The following is a 24,349-nucleotide window of genomic DNA, read 5'->3' on the forward strand; positions in this document are numbered from 1 at the left end:
TGAGCGTACGTGCACCTACACTACGGGATGGCTGAAGAAAACACACATACACACACGCACACACACACACACACACACACACACACACACACACACACAAAGTAAATAGCTGGTGACTGACCCCGAAAAAGGCCGTACAATATAAGTGCTTTAAAGGTTTACACCGCTGCCTTAATAATTATAAAAGAAAGCTCGAAACATACAAAAGCACTTATATGCGCAGTCGATCGGGAGCCCTCGAAAAACACATCCATTCACCGTGCCAGTCCAGACTGAAGTCATATACAAGTACCGCCATCCAGCGGATATTCCAAGGACTAAAACGAGAGGTGGCTACTACATACAGGAGGCGCACAGCCTACGCCTAAGGGAGCTTCGCCGCTAAAACACTTGACGATAAATGGCGATGACGACACAGAATGCACACAGCACCATCTAGTATATTGTCACGCAACTGCAGTTTGCATGCATCTCTATGCATCTCTACGCATGCATATCTATGGGACAGCGCCATCTATTGTATAATAAGGGAGACGCTACTGCGTACGCCGGACAAAGATTTGCCTTTGGTGAAAAAGAGCCTCATCCTAGAAATTTTGGCTCCAATAACTTATCCACAAATCACAACCAAGCAGCTGCGCTTAGGATTTGCATTACTCAATATCGCAATTTCAGGTGAACTTTCTGTTGCCTCCAATACATTTCATACGTCATATAAGATGAGACATACTAGTCCGAACAAAGCTTACAAAGCACTCTTCGGCAGCTTTCGCGTGACATGATTTCTTTTTTTGTCTAAATATATTTTGATTGCACTGACAAAACCATGAGCCTAACCAGAACCTGTACATAGGCTTTCCCCTTCAGTATAGGTTAGAAAATGCTCTTGCGGTTGGTTTGATATCCAGTTTTTCCCTCAAACCACTCTTCATAGTAGAGTATACATAATACTTTGAATTTATATATTTAAATAACTAGAACAATATAAGGCCTTGATTCACGAACAGATGTACACTGCTTCGCTCCATCAATAGCGTTCACTTCATAAATATGCGTAGATATCTTTTTTGCTTTTGTGTCACAAGGAAAATATGTGGCATCACAGATTTACCGAGGGTCACGTAAACAAACCCTAAACCGACACGTGCAAAGATTAGAACAATATGTGAGCTGCCCATAGATGTTATGGCGACTGAGCGATCGCAGCGCCACAGGTACTTTTGAGAATTATTCGAGGCATTGGTGCCCCCCAAATCAACAGCAATGAAGAAAAAAACATCCAAGAAGAAAGAAAAATAAGAGAAAACCGGGGAGGTCAACCAGAAGAATCCTCTGGTTTGCTACCCTGCCGTTCTTATCTTCTTCTGGCTGACTGTGTGGTCACTTAGTGTACATTCCGAAAGACGAAAACCATTACATCCTCGCCACTCGTCTTGCAAGAAGAAAACGCTTTGTATACAATTCAATATAGGTAGCTCATAGTATTTCTTACGACCTGAAAATTTCCAAATACGAGAGGCGCAAAACTCGACAGAAACCGATTGCTGGTGGCTTGAGAGGCCACCTTACGCTTGCACATGCTCGCAGGGACGTCAGAGAGTTTAACTGCGTCGGCTGGGTCCTCCACAGTTATTTCCCGGTAGGCACTAATCATCTAGCGTTCTTTGAGAGCCAGTGGTTTCCCATAGCGGATTTAAAGAAGTTTCATCGAGCCAGAACAGAACAGAATGAACCAAATGCGTTTGTTTTTTGTTAGTTGGGTCACACTGGCTTAGTAGAGTGATGTCACGATGCCACCACACGTGTAAGTTCTTGCGCAAATTACAAATGTAGTGTTTTGCCCTTCATTTTCTCTTTCAGAAACGAGCACACTTATGCGAAGCACCCGATGATAGATTTTGGGAAGAATGATTTGTAGGTGCCGGATGATTTATTATGTCTAACGTTCGTGACAGGAGTGCAAGTATTAGTTGTTCAAAATTGACTTTGCTTTGCGCTCAGTGGAATGCTTACATACATACATACATACATACATACATACATACATACATACATACATACATACATACATACATACATACATACATACATACATACATACATACATACATACATACATACATAATACATACATACATACATACATACATACATACATACATACATACATACATACATACATACATTTGTTTAGTACGCTTGGGTACAGGGATTATGGGCCTCAGCTACTGAATGGAAAATCATGGGTTCAATCAAGGCCACGCATTCATGCAAGAGAAATCCAAGAGACACGTGCACCGTGCAATGTTAGTGTAACGCTTTGTGTAACGGAATCATAAATATTTTTTTTCTTTTCGCTTAGTGTGCATTAGAAGGTTTCCGGTGAGGACGGATCACGCTTATTATGTGGAAAGGCACCAATTAAAAAGTCACAGCTCTGCTGTAAAGGCGTAGCAATGAATGCTATAGCAACAAATTGGAAGGTTAAGTGCAGAGTGGCAAGCGGATTGAAATGTGCCACGCGTTTCTCACGCACAAATGACGCACGGAATGTACTCACAGGTACTGATGAACGTGAATAAGCGTCTCAGTTGTTACTTCACTGTGCCGGAAAAGTGTGCCTTTTTCGCAAACGAAGACCATGCAACGATTGCAGTGACCCTTGTGTGCCCGGTAACTACATCAGAATTGTTCCGGTGAAAGCCCGAACCCAGGCAAGAAGTACGATCCTCTCTACTGCGAGATAAGAGCACGCAAGTGAGCGTCCACCACCGTCTGCTCCGCCAAAAAATGTGCGCGTGGGAGATGAGAGCGCACTCCACCACGTCGTGACGATGTGGCAACGTGCGCTCATTGCACCATCTTGCTGGTAATTCTGAAAACATGATAGTTCCCCCCAAGATGCCCATCACCAACGGTAAGTTGTAGATATAATTAGCTTGTCACGTGAACATTCAAGGAGGAGCTCAGTGATTAACCCCTCGCACTCGCACTTTAGAGGTCCCACGTTCGATTCCGCGCGCCGGAGTTTTTTTTTCTGGATTAGTTTTCTTTCTTGCGTTTTTATATTTATAGATACGTACACCTTTACGGTGAGTGACGGAGACGTCGAGGGCAAAATACAGCCGGGAGTGTTCACATAATTTCTATTACAATAAAACCATGGACCACGTAATGGATTATTTTGAAGGTATCAATCCCATAGCCAAGAAAGAAGTATATCTGTCCGATATATTGTGATTCTTGGACAGTTGGAGCCACACAAATGAATCCACGGTAGAGAAAATTAAGAGAAGGCTGGTAGATTGGTTGCGTAAAATGACAAAAAAATAACAGCATATCCATGAGGTGAATAATGACGAGTGGGGCAAAGCGGACGGACGGATGGATGCACGGTTGCTTCGCCCCACTCATCATCATTCACTCCATGAGTAGGCTGTGACGCCGTTTTAAAACTTTGGAACAAGCTACTGCTACTACGACGATGACATGGGACGACGACGATACATGGCGTAAGGTTCTTTGCCCCTAAAAAAAGTCAGGATAGAAATGTGGTTAGTAGCATCAGAAAGAGACGAAAAAAAAATGAAGATAGCGACATGAGACACTTTCCACCACCCCTATTCAAAAGGGATGGTTTTAACATTTGCCCCGCCGTGGTGGTCTAGTGGCTAAAGTACTCGGCTGCTGACCCGTAGGTCTCGGGATCGAATACTGGCTGCGGTGGCTGCATTTTCGATGGAGGCAGAAATGTTGTAGGCCCGTCTGCTCAGATTTGGGCGCACGTTGAAGAACCCCAGGTGGTCGAAATTTCCGGAGCCCTTCACTACGGCATCTATCATATTCATATGGTAGTTTTGGGACGTTAAACCCCACATATCAATCAAACATCAATCAAATTGATGGTTTTAACATTTGTCCGTCCATTCATTTATCTATTCCGGGTCAATTGCGGGCACTCAACTGGGCCCTTCAATATGGTGAGCACAGCAGTGAACGAGCAGTTGGTCATGGTGCGTCCGATGACCCTTGTGTGCTTAAGTCTGCAAAAAATTCGGGGCGTCATCATGTTTGAGGCTCACGTGATGGCTTCTGCTTTCCCATAACAGAGTACCAAGTATTATAAATCGTTAACAACTTTTTCTAAACACACTCGTACTAATGAATAAAATGCATTTTGCCCTTAGAGCTCACTCGGACTCAGACTAACCAAAATTTTCCGCATTCGGTTTCACTCCGAGTACGGCTCACAGAATTTTTTCTTCAAGTGTACTCATTCCGACCTAATCTCACCAAAATATTGCTCACTAAGACTCGCTCAGACTCACTGCTCGGTATGAGCCCGAGTGAGTCGACTCGCGAGTCGATTAGAGTATACTTAAGTTTATTGGCCGTAGTTTCGATGTTTTTTGCGATCGATGTATCGCATGGTTGGTGCTCTGCTTAGCGCATTTTCATCTCATACTTTGAAATAGGAGTTATCAATTGTTACGATCCAGTAGGGACATCTTTATTGAAATAGATTACTCACTGAAGATATTGTTAAGATTTCCCGGTGAAAGATATAGCCGAAAGGAAGGCGCCCCCCCCCCTTTTTTTTTATTCCCGTAACGCATGGTTGGTACTCTGCTTAGTGCATTTTCACCTCGTACTTTGAAATAGGTGTTATCAATGGTTACGATCCAGTAAGGACATTTTATTAAACTAGATTACTCACTGAAGATATTTTTAAGATCTCCCGGTGAAAGGTATAGTCGGAAAGAAGTCGCCCCCACTTTTTTTATTCTCGTAACTTACGCCTCTGAACAATTGTGGTGCTGAATGAACTCAAGTGTGCTTAAGTACGTGGGAATAGACGTTAGTGTAAACTAGGACCAACATAAGGCTGATAGCAATACTGAAGTTGAGTCTATGTGTAACCCCGCCCTTGCAGAACCTGTCCATCTTCCGTGACCGGGGCGAGGACGAGGAGGAGTGCGGTGGCTGCGTTCGCCTCTCGCTGCCGGACGTGCACATGGAGGACGCCGGGGGCGGGGACGGACCGTCGGCCAGGCTCCGGCGATCGCCGCTCGTGGCCCGCGCCAAGTCGGTGGACGCCCGCGCCATGCCGCTGCTGGTGCACCGACTCTCCATATCGGCCGAGAGGCGGACGCCGTCCCCCGAGACGCTGCCCGAACCGACGTCGCCTCGGCCGCGGTCTCTGTCGCCGCTGCTCTCGCCCGCGCCCCACGCCCAGGACCCGGCCAGTCCTATCGGTGGGTGCGCATTGCCCTGGTACATGGCGGCAGTAAACCTCGATCATTGAGTCATGGTGTAGGACGAGAATACGAAAGAAGAGAAGACAAGCAAGCCCCGACTCGGTTGAACTGAGCCCCGACTCGGTTGTGTAGCGGTGACGGTCCTCGGCTGTGGACATGTAGGTCGCGGGTTTCGATCTTGGTCGTGATGATTGGATTTCGATGGATGCAAATGGTAGAGGCTTTTGTGCTGTGCGATGTCAGTGCACATTCTTAGACAAAATCGGAGTGGAGAAGGTAACATAGGCAGGGTCTCTGGCGTGACTGCAAGGCAACAAGTAATCATTAAATATAAAGGACTAGATTTCAGCAGAACACAAGTGTGCAAGCAATGGTCATAAAATTAGCTGAACAGACGAGATGAGGAAGTTTGCGGGGATAACGTGGCCACTGCTAGCGCAGGAATCGGTTGATTGGTGAAACATGGAAAATGCCTTCGGCCAGCTGTGCACGTAGGTCAGGCTTGTGATGATAATAACGTAGTGAGACGCTCTAGAGTAGACTGAGCTCCCCTCGGAATCTGCCTACCTGTACCATAAAATTAGGGTGCCGAATTGTCTCCGCTACAAAGCGTGGGATCGAAATAGTTCGGTGAGGGCATTGTTTTATAGAAAGTGGAACACCAACCATACACCACAGCGTCCACCTGTCTACTGCAATACTATCAGCATTGAAGGCATGATGAATATTTCGGATTGGTTCTGCGGAACCCGTAAGCTAGCGGAAGGCCTAGGAAAGTGTAAATGGTGATCGCCTGTTTGTAGCATGAAGCCAGAAAAGAAATATGTATGGATTTCCTTTCCTCTTCATGCTGCAAGCAGGCGATTGTCCATTACGCTTTCTTAAACCTTGTGGCTCCTTGTGGCATTTTGCTATGAAGGAGTGGTTGTCGTTTCCACTTCTTTAATGAGGAATATGTTTGACGTACACTTCGCCGCTCAACCACTCTTAGTTTGTGTTCTTTGCAGTGTAGGGCGTTTTCATAGGGTGTTACTCATCGGGCTACTGTGCTCACGATCAGACGTTCTATGAAGCTCTTAGATGCCTCGTCACAAGCTTCAAGTGACGATTGGTGTCTGCGCCAATATACACTTGAGTAAGACTCAAAAAAGAACCATCGCGGGATGACGTCAGACTTTGAAGTCATGACCGCACAGGTCGCCGAAATTTTCGACGCCACCATAAAGTTATATAACGTCACATGATGGCGTAATCACATGGCATCGTAGCCGATCCCGGAGCTACTGCTAGACAACGTGGTGTGAAGGAGGGGGCACTTGGCTGTGACAGAAGAGCACTATGAATCTACGTATGTGTCACGAGGCTAGTCAACCCACAAACTCTCGTGTAGGTTCTTGTGCATACAAACCGATGAGAAAACCCACATCGGTAAAGAGAACACGAGACCGTTTATGCACACAAGAAAAACAACTAAATATATTTTCAATAAACTAGATAAAGAGAAAGGAATAAGAGGAAAAACAAACAAAGCACACAAATTCGAGGAGAAATTAACCTAATGACCGCGAAATGCTAAGGATACGTAAGTTCCGCAATAGCAAAAGCGACTGTCACCGTTCGGTCGCGGCAGTCTTGTAGACGGCGAGGGTTGATGCGATGGGGTGCAGACAAGGTAGATCAGAGGTCCAAGCGTTGCTCGTGGTTGAAGGTAGCTCCGGGCGCACCAAGGTCAGTGACCTCTCAGCGTTCGTCCTCCGACGCTGGGACGTAGCCCTGGAAACGGGACGAGCCTGGCCAAAGCCAGATGGTGAGAAGCCTGGCCAACGCCAAACGACGAGCAGCCTGGCCAACGCCAGACGACGAGCGGCCTGGTCAACGCCAGACGATAGATGATGCTCGGGTGCCCGACCAGGTGGGAACCCGCAGCAGCCTTGCCTCAGAAACTCGGCCACCACCCCCGCGCCCTGTTAGCCTGCTTGCCTCCGTCGCGTCCCTGCCACGTCTGCCCCGTTCTTCGTTCGCGTTTCTTCCAAACCAGCGTGGGGGCCTCTCATTGGTCCGAACTTCACGCGCCTCGTCTGCCCATCGTCTTCCTCACCGAATACATCGCGAAAGCGCGCGTCCACACCATCGGTCGTCGCCATCTTCTTTCCTATGCCGGTGCACTCGCGCACATTTTAAACCGAACACTGGTTGCACTCGCGCACTTCACGAAACGCGCACTTCACTTATCACAGTATGCAAACTCGTTGGGATATGTATTGCTGTTCGAAATAACACGTGTCTCCTCTGTGCAACATATTGTTGCGGGGTTGCGGCTATCACTATGCGGTGGTTTTGCGAAGAAGATGACGACGTGTTCGTGTTCGAGAAACACAACTGCCGCTATCTTGACTGCTGGAACTAGTTTTCCACTGCAAAGTCCTTAATATACCTGCAACAATATTATACGTGAACCTTTTAGCTAGAACATTTAATTACAAGTGTTAAGAAAAGCACTTTCCGAAACACATATAAAGCAAAAGGTATGCATTGGTTATTTGCTGGTTTGATTTTTCTGAATTTCCAACAATCTGTGTAACAATTATTGCTTAGAAACTAATTATAAAGGTAAAACGTTGTGGGTTCGATGCCGGCCACGATGATTGCATTTCGACGGAGGTGAGAGGTTGGAGGCTTTGCTGCATGATGTCAGTGCACGTTAAGAAACGCCAGAAGCTCGGAATTCGTGGAGCCCTCCACTACAGCGTCTCTCGCAATCATATCGCTGTTCTGGGACGCTAATCCCTTAATATTAGGTATGGGCAGTCTGTTAATTGCTGCTACAAACGCTGCAGAGCATCTACCACAATTATTTGTGGTAAACCAATGAAAAAACGGCATTGATTTGTAATCTCCTCTACTGAAGCTGAATTGCTCAGTCATGTCACTTGAGCCCAAGGTGCATGTCGTATCTTAAAGTAAAGAATACTTCGTATGACGTATCGAAAATAGGGATATAACACCCAGCCTGCCGAATGCGTCATGATGCAGCTACGGCGTATGTAATGGGTGTCTATGATAGCATCTAGCATATGCATGCACCTCGAAAAGTGCACAGCCATGGGCGCCAGATTGTGCCCCTCAAGAAGCCCTATCATATGACGTTCAGTAGCGCACCAACCGCAACGCAGTTTCGCGACAGAAACGGTAGAAAGAGGCAAAAAAATAACGGGATAAACGCTCCTAATACCCCTGTTGCACAGGCACGTTAACCGTGGCTACGACCAACCACGTTGAACCGAGTGGAACTCCAGTTAACAGCGACCACGGTTCGCCGATGTTATACAGTGAAAAGGTGTCCTCGGTCAAGGCGGTCAGCCCCGGCCGCTGGATAAAAGAGTTCATCCAGCGGCCGTGAATAAGCTCATCCTCCATGAACGTCACTATTTCCTCGGTTAACCGCCAAACCCAGGCTGCCAAAGCTCGGTTTCTTACGACCGCGATTAGCAGCGTAACCACGGTTTCGCGTATCGTGTAACGTGCGCGAACCGCGGTTACACCTAACCCTGGTTACGTTCATGGAGGAAGGAAATAAGACAAAGAGGGAGCATTACGCCGCACAAGTGACGCCCACGGTGTCGGCCAACATATGACCAAAACGTCAAAGCACGTGGTAAGTTCTATTACTCTGTGGTGTTCCGGAGACATCAGAGCGTGTGATAGGTTTTAGCACTCTCGGTGGTGTTCCGTTTTCAAACCTCCAGTGTGAGCCAGCCGGTCTGCGCCGAACGAGCGTATTTGGGATAAAAGCTACTGAGCGCCACACTATGTAGTCTCGGGAAGTCTCGTCACTTGCGAGATCTAGATGCAAACGGTCACTTGTTGGGCCGACACTGCTGGCTTCAAAACGGGTTGGTCTGCAAAGGCTGGCGGCATGACGTCATTCTCACTCCTTTCTTTTTCTTCTGCCATGGTTACGTTAACCGCAGTTTAGGCTGCCTGCGTCATATAGGTATATTACAACGTTGTCACTCGCACGCGCGGAAAATTGCGTTATTACGTCCACGGAGAGGCATTTGATTGGCGTGCGGCCTGTTGCAGGCGGCATCCAACCGGACTTGTACCGCAAGAAAGAGGCGGTGTTCTTCCAGTCGCGCGACGTTGCGTCCCACTCCGCCTCGGCCACCCTGGCCGCGCCGACAAATGCCGGACGACTGCACTTCCGGCTGAAGTACGACTTCGACAAGTCCGACCTCGTCGTGCACGTCATCGAAGGTGAGTTGCTCGCTTCAGGGGCTGGCTGGGAAGCGGAAAAGTTTTGATAAAGCCGTGACGTGCACTAGCTGTTCTGGGTGGTGAAGTGGGCAGTATTTTCTTTACTTCATTCGCCAGTAGTTTTCAACAACAATAAAAAAAGTGGGGCAGCTATGCCATATAGCGGCGTAGACGCTGAGGAAGCTGCCAAGCTGGTGCCGTTTCCTTCGTTCTTTTCAACCTCCTCGCCCTCAACTTTTTTCCATCTCCCTACGATCTTATACTATACATGGCTATGCATGATCTGTTATTTTTATGCCTCTTTTTTTATCTTTTACCCTTCCTATTTTTTCTCTCTTTACTTTTTTTGTCTTTACTGTTTTTTCGTTCTGTGCGCTTGCTGTGAGGGCTTGTTTTGTAACTTTGTGTAGCATTCAAATCATCTTCGCGCACATCAGCGTCGAATGGTCGACACAAATTGTGCGTGTGACGTCTTTACGTCACCGCAGTCGGAACGTTATGACGCTCCGAACCTCGTTCAAAATATACCCCAGGGGCATAGCTTCGTTGCTTTGTACTTTGGACAAGAGGCTTTTGATTGCCCAGCCTAGTATGACGTTAGCTGTAGGGTTTAAGGGAATGCAGGCGGAGATATATTGTGCATTTATAGCTATTACATAAACCCATACGATCAAACAATTCGAGGTATAGCATTGAACGGATGGCCAAGATTTCGAATGCAAGGGTAGAAGAAAATTTTTGAAACAAGTTTCACGACCCAGTTAAGAACACCAGATGTTAGAAACTTCCGAAGCCCTCCACTGTAGCGGCCCTGACAACCACGTCGTAGTTTGGGGACCTTAAACTCCAGATATTGTTATCACATATTAGTTATTGATCTAATATCGATTAGCTATGATTTGCTTTCGATTTCTTATCACAAGATCATGCATACGGGTAGAGCCAAGGTCATCCAAACATATTTCGAATTTGTTAGTTCTTTATCAGTTGTCCTTGTGTTACTCACTGCTATCGATTGGCTATTACTGGGCTTTGGCCATGTATTTGGGCCTTTCTAAGCACATCCAAGCGTTATTTTATTTTTTTTTGGTTTTTCATAGATTATAGATGACCAATTGATTGGTTAATAATTGGCAGTTGAATGGTTATCGATTGGCTATCTGCTGGCTTTGTCCATGTAGCTGAACCATCATAAGCACATTCAAGCATAGCATATAATGTATTTGTTAATGATTGACTACTGACTAGCAATTTAAAGGGTATAGATTGGCTATAGACAAGAATAACCACCAATGGCTCCCATAAGAGCTGCATGGTATATATGCGCTTTCAGTGTCGCATACCCGTCGAACTTTTGCGAACGCCGAACGAAAAGCTTTGATAGCTGTGCTGTTGAATGCCAGTTTTATTGCAAGGACTAATCAGTGAATGCGACTACCATAAATTGAGTCCTGTACAATGCAAGGCTAACCGCTAAGTCCATTACTATACGATCTGGCATAACCCTACAAAGTGGTGGTGAACGGGAACGCCGCCACTGCAGCGATCGAAGCGGCTTTCAAGTTGTCTGCCACTTCTGTGCAATATCAACAGTCGAAGATAACTGAAACAAAGACCGAAGTCACTTGCTAATCCCTGTCAAGACAGGGCGCGCGCAACCGTTCCCAGACCTTCAGAAAGGGAAAGGTGCTTCAACTTGATGTTAAGGTCACTTGCGCCTACGTCATTCATAGATTTCGTAGAAACGTATACCCACAGGCACAATAAGGGAAGCCGAGTAGTACAAGTCTAAGCATTTTACAGCGAAAGCTGTTATGACATTAAAACTCGAGTCACACGTAGCGCCGTTTTCGTCCGCCACCGCCGGTATCCGTAACCACATCGCGCAAAATATAAAAAAATTAGTACCAATGTTACAGTGGGGCTTGAACATGGGTCCGCTGGGTGCCAGTCCTGTATTCTACTACTGAGCCAGGCCAGTTCTTTGGAGTTGTTCGCAAACTTGCCTTAGGCAGGCTTGATGTCGGGAAAGGAATCGCGTTAATACGACTTATGACGCATTTTAGAACTGCAAAAGAACAACCAGTCTTCCAAGAATGCGAATAGCGTAACGAGTGGGTTATCCAATGCTTCAACCCACTAGAAAAGCTTATTCTTCATCACCTCTTAACTGTGGCGCATACCAACTTAAGACACAATTCCTCATCCACTGCATGAACAATTGGCACAAAATTTATTGCAAGTGTTTAACGGATACCACGCTTCTCAGAAGAATGACGAAAAATAGCATAGCCAATGCCGGCGTATACTACCCAAAAAAGTTTTGTTATTAATGCCGCAGTGGGTACCCGGCAAGTGCGTTTGCAGTAGTTACTCAATTACTCAAGTTACTGAGCGTTTAAAAAAGGCTCTGGAAAGCCGCTCTTCTAGCTTTGGCTGTGGCTGTGCTGCGCCTTCCGCGCAGGCCTGTCGTTTTATTGCCTTGCGAATGTGGCGCAGCTCGGATATTTTTATTTTCTGGCTTGTTCACAGACTGCGCAACGTGCAATTACTTATAATAGAGTCATGTTGGGCACTACGAGCATGACTGTAAATTTTTATTGAACTAAAAGAATGTAAAATACGTCTTCTTTTTGGTAGCAGTGCTTCGTAACAGCCGCAGTGAAAGCCTAATGTGTTTGGGCGGTATTACGTCCACTCGAGCATCATTTACGCAATTAGAACCGGTGTTACTAAACGTGAGTACACATTGTGTTAGGGAGAAGGAAAATGAGCCAGGTGTATTATTCCTTTTCCTGAATGGCCAAGAATCAAGAGTATTCTTGTGACAACTGCGTTCGAAGGTTTCAGGCAAACGGGTTTCAAAACCGAATACCGGCAGGTTGCCTTTCAAACTATAGTTTGAAAAGACAACTCATCTCTTCTTGCCTAGGATGCACTCAAGTACATTCTAAAACTCATAACCTCTTTTTTCTGTTTCTTTATCACTGTCGTGGCCGTTGTTAGGACTGAAAACTTCTTCGAGAACTTTGTGAAGGAAGTTTGCAAACGGTTAAATAAAGAGAGAGCAAGTGATGACCTCACACTGCTAGTTAAGCGATCTTAATGATGCACACGACAGGGTACGTGCAATTAATAGAGGCACGTAGCCCGTTTGACGTCTCTTCGCGAGAAATAACTCCGGGTCATTAGCAGCTAGTGCTTTTCATAGGACCGCCCGCCGCGCAGCAAGCAAGAAAACAAAAATTAGAACTATGAACAGACGTTCGCGCTTAGTGAAGCGTCCAGGTCCGTTCAAAGTAAAGCGCTGGAAGGATGAGCGAACTACCGTATAAAAATATATAAAAAAAAAGAGGACAGGTGCGTCGGGTATGGAACGACGCTAAGCACCGCCCGGCACGCTAACGAAAATGGGGCAATGATGACCTTCCCTTTTCGCTAGTTCAAAATATATGACGCCACTTCTCGAGCTGAAGCGAGATGCGAAGACGCAGAAGACTTAATGAGCTGCCTATTCATGACTGCTTCATCGGGCTTAGTGGATGGAGCTTAGTGCGAGGGAAACACGAAACGGGGCGCTCGGAGCTTGAGTTTCATTCGTGCGTTTTGCATGCGCTCCTGTATAAGCAACAGAGTCGCAGCAATTTCCCGCTATTGCAGAAACGTATTTGTAGCCTCGCTGTTTGCCTCGTATTGCTCTGGACACTGCTTGACGTCACCATCCGGCTTTAGTAGAACGAATAAAATACTAATATGGTGTTTATCCTTTTCTTGTATGGCGATAATAATTATACCTACATCCAAGACGCATTTCGTTCGCCGTCGCCGTCATGTTCTCTATAAAGTTCAAATCAATGACGTGCCCCACGCGTTGTAGCTTTTATAAGCGACTGAAACTCACCGAAGGATGCTGGCATGCTGCACAAGCTGAGATGAAACCCGCCTTCTGACTACGTTCGGGTGAAGGAGCAAGAACGGGTGCCGAAGGGGAGGAGTTTGTCGCTTGATGAGGAACGGCGAACTCTAAGCAAAAGGACACTCTATCTCTGCACGGAGCAGAGATAGAGATAGAGCAGAGCGGCAGATGGCCCATAGCCTTGTATGTGCTGTGTCCTCAACGCTTCTTTGACGTTGAAGCGACAGACAGCGCGAAAAAAATCCTCACTCACTGCAGCGGGTGTATTTCCTTGCAAGAGCTATTGGAACAGTTACGCCAGATCGGATAGCTTTTTTGTTCACTTCGTGTGACTTTTCAGCCTGTTGCTATGGCATTATTTGTACCTATGGTGAAACTCTGCTTTCTTTTTGCCCGCATGTTTATGAGCGATGGCAGGTAGACACGTCTAACCGCGCTCTTAGATTAAGGTGTACGCTAAAGAATCTCAGGTTGTTTAAAAAGACCTCGGTTATGGCGATGTCACCAAATATGACGTTGGAGCGCATAAATTATTGTTGCCCATATTATTGTAAGTACTAGGCGTATTCGCTCCAGAATGGCCTTCTGTTGCCCAGTTCACTTTAAATTATGACAAAATTAGCGTTGTTTTTCCTTCATTTCTTTGCGATCGTTACTTTCACTTGTGATGAAAAAAGAAATTCTCATATGCTTCCAGGCAGATTTGTCAAAAAAATATTTTTATTTCCTGTATAACTCTTGCGTGCCGCAGAATGTTTTGACAATTGTTATTTTTTCTTCACATGTTTACCTTACACATTTCATTAGCGTATGAAAAAAAAAAGAGGCCCTGCATACGTTTTGTAACCCTGCGACCTCCTTCTGCAAAAAATAATGTGTATTACACCTGTATTACACCTTACTACAGCTGCATCAACAACTGATTCATTGAGTAGAGAACTGAATGTTTGATTTCGACCTTCATGCTGAATAAATATGACGATGATGGTAAGCATTTTTCACGCCGGGGCAAAACAAAAGGAAGGCGGTGAGTGTACGCGAAATTAGTAAGTGGGCTGATTACAATCATTGGGATTGGACGCTGTCTGGATTTAATAATGTCCTGCAACGCCCCCGCATCGCATCGCCGCCTGTAAGACTCCATATATTATTATTAGTAGTAGTAGTAGTAATAGTATATTATTAATATTATTATTATTATTATTATTATTATTATTATTATTATTATTATTATTATTATTATTATTATTATTATTATTATTATTATTATTATTATTATTATTATTATTATTATTTTATAATTATTTTTGTTATTATTATTATTATTATTATTATTATTATTATTATTATTATTATTATTATTATTATTATTATTATTATTATTATTATTATTATTATTATTATTATTATTTGCTTGTGTTCGTGTTTGCGGCTTCAAGCAAAAGTTTGAGTTGGTTTACTGTTTTTCATTGACATTTGTGTTGAATAAAAAAAATGGCTGGTTGTGATCGAACCTCGTGAACCGATTCGAATTGGTGAACCTAAAAGGGCCGAGGTTGCGCCGCCGCTGCTCAACTTTGTCTCGCGACAAAGAGGCCGACATGGCACCACGCGAAGCCGAAAGAGCGAGGCCTAGGGAAATCCATGTACCGTCGGCGTAAAATGAAGCCCCAACAGCGGCAAGCATTCGTAATGGTGTGGCGTGCACTCCATTCATAAGCACTGACAAGCGCTCGCGTCCCGTTTGGCAGGAGGGCGCGCAAGCGGGCCTGTCCGCGGTTATAACTCGATGGCACGCTCTATACCATTGCCTATGCTTTCCGTTGTTCGTGTTTCATTTGACGCCGATATTACTTTCATCATTGCCATATTAGCGAAAGAGTCATGAGTTGCGGCTTCCGTTGGCTGTAAAGAGAGCAGCATTTTGCGCAAGTTGATAATTCATAACCTGAGTACGATTGCAAAACGAAAAAACCATGGAGGACAGATAAGACACCACCAGCGCAGTTGTGTTTATTGCGCCACTGCATCCGTTTCTGTGTAGTGCGTAAGTGCTTACTGCGTAATGCGTTTATATCTTGCGTACTGAATGTTTTCGGTGTCAGTGCATAAACGGATCGAGTGGCACAAGTTGAGTTGAAAGTTTGCGCTGGGCGTCTACCGTGTTGTTCGCGGTTTATCATTGCGTAGTCGCACTGGAGTCCCATGGACAATAGAGAGTTATAGTATACCGGGCTTAGCGGGTTACCGGGTGTACCGTGATACCAGAATCGAAGTGCGCATGCGCAAATACGTACGTCACCCGTACCGCTTACCGTACGCACGGTAGTTTTCAGATTTCACGTTACCGTGGTAGCGTAGGTGCACGTAGTGTACGTAAACATGGCAGCGCCCTCGGACGCCCGCTTCGAAGTGATCTTGACGTAGTTGTTGAAATATTCACCTTGTTCGCAGCAAACGACTGTTCAAAGTGGCTTCGCTTGCCTTCAGTTAGCTACCATGACCGAGTATTACGGATAAGTTGGCGTAGTTTTTGAGATAGCTTCCCGTTTCGACAGCGTCTAGGCCTAACTACAAGATCAATGTAAACAAATCGGCAACATAGATGTTCTTGCGTTTGGTGCGTGGTTCATATTTATTTACTTTTATTATCACTAAAATATACTTCTAACAATGCTTCACGCAGTATCATAGGCAAACTTTATCCATTTCTTTTCATTTTCACTGTTTATATTATTAACCATCTAATAGGTGGCGCCACCATACCAGCTGGGCACGTAAACCACGTAAACGCTATCCCGCTAAACTATAAGACGCTGCCCACAACAAACGTTTGCTGCACGATAACACCATTCCCTTAACCTACGCTATCACACTAACGCTAAACTATAATTGTCTAATCATGTTACATTTCCCCATAGTACGGTTACAGAAGGCTATGCTTGCCGATGCAGTGACGCCTTATGTGTGGTTGTGTGCAGCCATGGAGCTAGGTGGGCCCCGTATGGACCAGCAGGGAGGCGCCGGGGGCTTCGGCGAGCCGTGCGTGCGGGTGGCGCTGCTTCCCGAGGTGGACAGCAAGCAGCGGCAGGCGCTGATGCGGCGCCGCTCCACGGACCCACTGTTCGACGAGACCTTCAAGTTCCCCGTCTCGTTTGACGACGTGCCCTCCAGGACGCTACTCTTCCAGGTGCGCGTCTGTAGTCTTAACGGCATCGGGTGGCTGCTGTCCACCTTTTTGGCTCATTGCGCTCTTAGAAAAAAAAAAAGAGCATTGACATCGTGCGTGCCTCGTTGCAATTGTCGTTGAAAGACGATAGGTCTCTGCCTGGAGGGGCTGTGTTAGATATGGACGCCATGCGGCAGTAATCAAAGGAAACAGAAGCTTATAGAACGCAGAGCCACTGGTAGATGGGCAGCTCCACATGGTCTTAGGGAAGCGTAAGAAACATCCGCTTTTTTCGGCATAGTGTCGCACTGTCACCGCAGCGTAAGAGAGACTAGGCTCTTAAAAATTACGTATCTATGCATGTTCTAAAAAGAAACACACCGCCTAATACTTGCGTATTGTAGTTGTGTTTCAGGTATGCGTAATAACTGCTTTTTGATCGACAATGTTCAGTACTATGAACGCAGCCACCAGGTCAAGATGGGTGGGCATTCACGAAGGGATTTAACTTGGGCCGAGTGGCGCAATCGTTTCGAGTGAGTGAAAGGCTGAAAGTCAGACAGACAGACCAAAATGTCTGTCGAATTATCTCAACAAAGAATATATTTCTTAAAAAGAGAGTTTTTTTTTACTCTTTTCTGAGAGTTCTTGCTTGCCACCAATATAACTTTCTTTGGAGTTTACTATGCTCTTTTCCGAGAGTCGCGTGACAAACAAGGGAGCTAACGTGTCTCTTTAAAAAAACACAATAATAATGAAAACAGACAATGATGTGAAGGAATGTATAGGGGATAGTACTGTAGTCATTATAACGTTATTCTGAAGAACGTGCACGAAAGATAACTTGGCGCCGGTCGAAACCAAACCTGTGACCTTGAAATACCGCGTCCGATGTTCTGTCAACTGAGCCATCGCGTCCGTCATCTACCCGTTCACTCTATGGGGTATATATGAGCACCTAAACGTAGGTGTCAGTCAGGGCCACTTGTAACCTATAGAAGGTCACAGGTTTGGTCCCTACCAACAGAAAGTAATATTTTGTCAAATTTTCTTTCTTCAAAATGACATTAACATTTGATGCTAATAACACCCCCGATATATACTTTCCTTCCCGTCATTGCCTGTTAGTTAACAGTAATATTTTGTCTAACAAAGGAAATGTCCCAACTTTGCCGCAAAGGCTAAGCAATGAACGTGATGGCAACAAATTCGAAAGTCTCGCGGAGAATGGCAAGCAGGTGTAAACGTCCCCCGCGTTTCTTACGCACAAATAACGCTCAAAACCTACTCACAGGTACAGATGAACGCGAATTAGCGTGTCAGTTGTTAATTTGCTGTGTCTGAAAAGAGCGCCCTTTTCTCTAATGGAGGTTGTGCAACGATTGCAGTGACCTTTCTGCGCTCAGTAACTTCAACAAAAACGTTCTAGTGAAATACCAAAGCCGGCCAAGACGTGCGATCGGCCCTACCGGCAGATAAGGGCGCGTGAGTGGGCCATCTACCTTCTCTAATCGAGGGGCGAAGTGAGCGTGGGAGATGCGAAGGCGCGCCGCCGCGCGCTCATTGCGCCATCTTGCTGGTAATGTTGAAAAGGCGATAGTTCCCCACCGAGATGCCCATCACCAGCGGTGAGTGGTAGATATAAATAACTTGCCGTTTAGCTTCGTGGTGGCTCAGTGGTCAAAGCCTCACATTCACGACTCGGAGGTTCCATATTCGATTCCGTGCAACGGAGTCTTTTTCGGGGGTTTTTTTCTTGCATTTTCATATATGTAGATACGTATACATATACGGTTAGTGACGCCGACGCAGATAACAAACTCTAGTGTAGAGTGTCCAGATTATTGCTATCGCAATAGAATGTGCCCTTAAATATGCGAGGCTTATACGTTGCATGCCAGGACTACCCGAAGGGAGACACGCATACTCTTTTTTTTTCTTAGAGTGTAAATGTTTGGCATGGGTCTGGTATTTCACTATACGCAAATTAGTTTATGGAATATTTGTTGCTGCATGAAGTACTGACATCTCGCGACGCTTCTTGCAACTGAATTTTAGTAGCGTTGATTGTTTTCACCTTGTTTCCTTGCGGAGAAAAAATGTTTCAAGGTAATTCATTCGATACTAGGTCTCTGTCGAGAGTTCACACCAATTTCACACCTGGTTAATTTTGACGCCTGCAGATCGCACGAGCTGTCCACCCTCTTTCGAGTACGCCTAGGGTATCCAGTGTGAGGCGACGCAAATAAAGTTTGTGGCCAAACTAAATCTGCGCATTGCCTGCTGACTAGGAAAACGTTTAGGCGCAAAATAAGGAATGGAGTAAGAATCAGACGCCACTGAACGCTCGCTGTTTTCAATTCTTAGTCCGCTCGTCTAGTCTTGCACCGATAAAAACTGCAGTGCATATTACGTCGGCTGCTGCTTTGCATTGTTTTCTCTTTTTCCAGCGAAATGTGGTGGCTGCTAAGAAAAGTGGGAATACAATCTCTCGTTGACGTATCGAAGGGCAGTAGAACATAAAGTAGACAAAGTATCTACAAAGCACTGAAGTTACTTCATTTTTGTAGTCCGGGCAAATACTTACGTCTTGAGTCTACACAAATAAAAATATTCCTTCACAAAATGACAACATGCTATGGTAACATACCGCTTTCAACGCCCAAGTGGACACGATGGTTGAAAGATTGGCGTAGTGGCGAGGCTGTAATTGGTAAGTGATATGCATATCGGTATACCCTAACCATAACTTGCACATTTCGGGCAGAGTGCCTGAATTCGTCTGATAGTGATCCGAATGATTTAGGCTAAAGGGTCAGTGATTTCACACGCCGTCGTCATCATCACTTGAGTCTCATGTCTAACAAATCATTCGAGTGAATTAGGTTATAGGGTCAGTGTGTTTTCACATAATCGTAATCCATTTCTGGATATCTGCAATACACTTTAACGCCCTTCACCGCTCGTGTTTGCGGGTGCGCAGGTATTCGACTACGACCGATACTCGAGAAACGATGTGACGGGAGAAGTTCGAGTACCCCTGGCCGACGTCGATGTCACGACTGAGACCGAGGTTTGGTGTGACATCGAGAAGACGGAAAAGGTGAGTCCGTATCCAAGCAGCCGAGGAAACGCCCACCGTAGTCGGTACATTCTTCGCTCGTCTACCACCGCGTGACGAGGTTCCTCTACATCACCATAGCCTGAAGCACTGTTAAAATCAATCCTACATTGCTACAAACGCTTTAAAATCGCCGGCATAGCTTTACTCTAGGGCCTTGACCCAGTCGTTCTACTATTCTCAGTTAGTAGGGCAACCGAAAGCGCAGGGCTCGGTACTTAAATGCTCACCATACAGTGGGCTTTAAACACACGTTTTATTTTGCTTTATAATTGGGAGTCACTGCCTTTTAGTTTTTGTTCAGTTTCAGTTCAGTTCATTAACCTTAAGGGCTTCCCGGAGGAAGCATCACATAAAGGGTGGGTTACAACTTCTCACATAGACATTTCATATTGATTAGTTATATGCTGCTGAAACAATGATGGGCAGGTGATGGCGGCAATGTCAGCAGGAAGGCCGTTCCAGTCTTTGGCAGTTCGGGGGATGAACGAGGCGGAGAAGTCAGCAGTTCGGGCACGTGGGCGCGCGACCTGCTGCGGATGACTGGTGCGGTGAGAAATGCGTGCAGCGGGTACGATGTATGGCGCTTGACTGAGGGTGCCGTGAAAGAACTTGTGAAAGAGCATAAGACTGGAAATACGTCGACGATCACAAAGCTTAATTAATCCGGAATCTGCCTTAAGTGCTGAAATGCTGATATTGTACGAGTACTTTGAGTGAATGAATCGGGTAGCGCGATTTTGAACAGCTTCAAGTATGTCGATAAGATATCATTGATGTGGGTTTCAGATGGCCAATGCATACTCCAGTTTTGGTCTCACGAGGGATTGGTAAGTGAGCAATTTGACATGTTTTGGGGCCTGACGAAGATTACGCCTCAGGAAACCCAGCGTCCGGTTTGCTGATGATATATTAGAAATATGAGCGTGCCAGGACAGGTCGTTAGAAAGAGTGATTCCGAGATATTTACAAGAATAAAAATTCTCGAGAATCGTGTTTTTTATTTTATAAGAAGGCGCTATGAGATGACTGCTGCGAGAAAACGACATAGCTTCGCGCTTATTTGTATTTAGGGTCATGAGCCAATCGTTGCACCAAGTATACTTGGTCCTAGACCTAGAAATACCTAGACAACATAACTATAGTTATGTTGTCCAGGTCTTTCTGGAGAGCAGTTTCATTGTGGCTGTCATAAATGGTACGGTAAATGACACAGTCGTCCGCGAACATTCTAGTGTTAGAAGAGACATGCGAAGGTAAGTCATTAATATATATTTAGAATAAGAGGGGGCCGAGGACAGATCCTTGATGAACGCCAGATGTTACTAGTACTGGGTTAGACAAGTGATTATTGATAGCAACGGACTGGGTGCAATTACTAAGAAATTCAGTAATCCATTTGAAGACATCTGGGTGTAAGTTAAGTTTTTTTAACTTGAATAATAGGCGCTGGTGAGGAACCTTATCAAAGGCTTTGCAGAAGTCCAGGAAAATGACGTCAGTTTGCACATTGATATCGAGATTATAGTATAAATGTCATGCAGAAAAACGGCAAGCTGCGTTTCACAAAACCCATGTTGAGCGGGATGAAAAAAGTTGTTCGAGTCAAGAAACTTCATGATAAGGGAATAGATGACATGTTCCATGATTTTACAATGAATGCTCGTTAATGAGATGGGACGGTAGTTTAGCGGGGAGTCTTTGTTACCTGATTTATGGACTGGAACGACCTTCCCAACCCTCCAGTCATCTGGAATAAGACCTAAGGAAAGAGACTGGGTGAACAGCAAGGATAAATAGGCTGGGACAATGCACTTCGTGTTTTTCAAAATTTTCGCATTATTTCATCTATACCAGAGGAGGATGTACACTTCATTTTGTCAATGATAGCGCTAATTCCGCTTACATTAAAAGTGACGGCTGGCATTTCAGAACTTATAAAAAACGATGGTGAAGCAGGATGTGCGTTTGACTCGTGAGTAAAGACGCTTGCAAAAGCGGAGTTGAACATGTTGGCGCAATCGGCATCCTAAAGAATTTCGTTGGATTCGTTTGTTATTTGAATGGCCTGAATGTCACTAGAGTTTACAACTTTCCAAAATTGCCTTGCATTTGTAACTAATAGGTTTGGTAGGTTGGTATTGTAAAATGTGTGTTTAGCTTGACGTAATACGTGCAGGTAGTTCTTTTCTGCTTCATAGTACTTATCCCATGCACAAGTACGCCCAGTTTTCCTGGCGGAGCGATAAAGGCGTTTTTTTCTTTGTTCCCGGCGTTTTAAGGCAGTTGTAAACCATGGTTTTTGCTGGGAGGAACGAAAACTGATTTTCGGAATAAATTTGTCTGTTAGTTCCACTAGTTTATTTTTGAAGCGTGTCCAATTGCTACCCACAGAATGTTCACAAAAGGTTGACTGGAATACGGGAAGGAATTGAGTCATGGCATCGTTAATCTCTTGATAGTTACTTCTGTCGTCAAGACGTATTGTTTTCTCGAAGGTATTTCGCGCTGACGGAGTGAATGAGACGACAGCATGGATGGGTTTGTGGTCGCCTATTTCAGATAAACACATAATGGACGAAAGGCTGTCGGAGAAATCGGTTAGTACAAGATCCAGAACGTTAGCAACTTGTTGGGTAACCCGGGTGAGTTCTGATACTAGCTGAGAAAGGTTGAAGTTTAAGCAAAAATCGACGAAATTCCGCGTCTCAGTTTTCCCTGGCGCTGAAGATGATTGCGGGTTACACCAGTCAATGAGTGGAAAATTAAAATCATCGAAGAGGAGGAGCTGTGCGGTTGGGTGTTCTGTCACTAGCTTGCTTACGATGTCGTTAAGCTGGTAACCGAAATCAGTAGTGGCACTAGGGGGCCTGTAGCAAACACCGAGTAAAACGTTTTTTGGAAGGGTATGGATTAGTACCTATAATGTTTCCAGGCTTGACGGAATGCTTATTGGCGAGCATGATAGATGCTCGCGCAATGCTATTAGTACACCACCGCCACGAGTACCTGTGCGGTCCTTTCGAAAAAGGCAAAAATTTGGCAAGTCTGTTAGAACTTCGCGATCAATGACATCGCTACTCAGCCACGTTTCAGTCAGTAACAGTATATCGCTACCGGTTGATAAAACTCGGCTTGACACCAAGTCACGTTTCGGAAGGAAGTTGCGCACGTTGGCATAAATTATCGAAAGTGACACACAGTTAGCGGAGCAATCAGTAATTTTCTCTTTGCCACGGGGTAGCTGCTATGTGACTTCCTTGACTCCGTTAGAAGCAGCGTCAAAAATATATTTTTCAGAGCCAATGAATAAGGTTTGGAAGCGAAGCGAATACGGGACTCCTTTGTTTTTAGCAAATGCTAGAAGATGCCTGCGTCAATTCCGAACTTGCGGTGAGAAATCTTCACCAATACTATAGCTAGTGTTCTTAAGCATACGCCCTCTCGAAAGGATATTTGTTTTAGTTTTATAGTACGCAAATTTAACTATTAGAAGGCGACAGCGGTTGGGCGAGTGATGACCAACGCGATGTGCCCGTTTGATTTTTTTGGGGTCGATGTTTACCTGGAACCTCTCACGGTACAGATCAACAATCAGACCTTCTGCGTCAGCAGTGGTTTCGAGGCCGGAAGACTCGGGAATGCCATAGACAATTAAATTGTCCCGTCGTAATCGATTATCAGCATCCTCGATACGTGCTTCCAGCTTATAAATACGATGCGCAGCTTTTTCATTAGCAGTGCGCATCACCACTATTTCGCTTCGGATAGGCGCAAACGTCTGGTAGTGACTTTCAAGGGTACTTAATCGTTCACTCAAGTCCGCTATACTTTTGTCGGTAGTGATTATACAAGTTTTTAGGCCCTGAATTTCGGTAATTAGCTGGTTCTGACCCGTGGTTAGCTTTCTCAATTCGGTTGGTATGTTTTCAGAATTGTTAGGACCAGGATTTGCTTCCACATCGCTGGCCAGAATCAGCAAGTCGCATAATACATGCAAACACTCAACAGCAATGGTAATACAGCAATGTGGGCTTGGCAACTGTACCAAAAGATAGTTACTAGATTTCTCAGCAAATAAAGCGTAAGGTTCGCCAATCTGCATTGCAAGAGCAAAAGGTTTAGCACAGTGCGCAAAGGCACAGTCACCGGGCCCACAAAGCTGCGACGAAGGTCGTGCGCTCTTTATGTACACTGGGTGCGCTGCCGTTGACGACGGTGGGGCTTGCCATCCTTGACTGAAGACCGGAGGCCACCCTGGCCACCCACGCTGCGGTGAGCTCTCCGAATAGTGCGCATCGCCGCTAAGGAGAACTGGATAGTTTCCCGGCTCTTTTGCTTGAAACTTGGCCACACTCCCTGCTGAGGCGACTGTAGCTGCGTCGCCTATCACAGGCAGTAGTATCTGCGCGGCGACGAAGCTGACAATCTGCATTGCAAGAGCAAAAGGTTTAGCACAGTGCGCAAAGGCACAGTCACCGGGCCCGCCTTTTTGTTGCCTACTATGGCCACCAATTCGACTTGAGAAAACCATAAAAGCCAGAATTTCTGGGAAACGCGGTAGCTTGTAGCGATCGAAAGTTTATGAACACACGGTACCTGTGAAGCCAATGTTTAGACCAGCGGAC

At 45.4% G+C, this 24,349-nt stretch overlaps 1 protein-coding gene across 1 annotated transcript; it reads left to right on the forward strand.

Annotated features, from left to right (window-relative positions):
- The first annotated feature begins 2,883 nt into the window (after nt 1-2,883).
- On the forward strand, nt 2,884-23,379 carry LOC142768291 (synaptotagmin 2-like). Its single transcript, XM_075870251.1, has 7 exons — nt 2,884-2,917; nt 3,076-3,092; nt 4,934-5,255; nt 9,342-9,515; nt 16,413-16,621; nt 19,584-19,703; nt 23,308-23,379. Exons 1-7 carry the CDS (start codon nt 2,884-2,886, stop codon nt 23,377-23,379), a joined length of 948 nt encoding a protein of 315 aa, XP_075726366.1.
- The last annotated feature ends 970 nt before the right edge of the window (nt 23,380-24,349 follow it).

This window comes from Rhipicephalus microplus, chromosome 8, assembly GCF_043290135.1.
Source record: "Rhipicephalus microplus isolate Deutch F79 chromosome 8, USDA_Rmic, whole genome shotgun sequence".
NCBI classification, from domain to species: domain Eukaryota; kingdom Metazoa; phylum Arthropoda; class Arachnida; order Ixodida; family Ixodidae; genus Rhipicephalus; species Rhipicephalus microplus.

Bases quoted from the DNA above. Each gene is read 5' to 3' on its own strand.
- LOC142768291 (XM_075870251.1), top strand. From the start codon at position 2,884: ATGATAGTTCCCCCCAAGATGCCCATCACCAACG. The intron at 16,622-19,583 runs GTGCGCGTCTGT...GCGGGTGCGCAG, and splicing joins CCAGGACGCTACTCTTCCAG to GTATTCGACTACGACCGATA. The intron at 19,704-23,307 runs GTGAGTCCGTAT...CTCACGGTACAG, and splicing joins ACATCGAGAAGACGGAAAAG to ATCAACAATCAGACCTTCTG.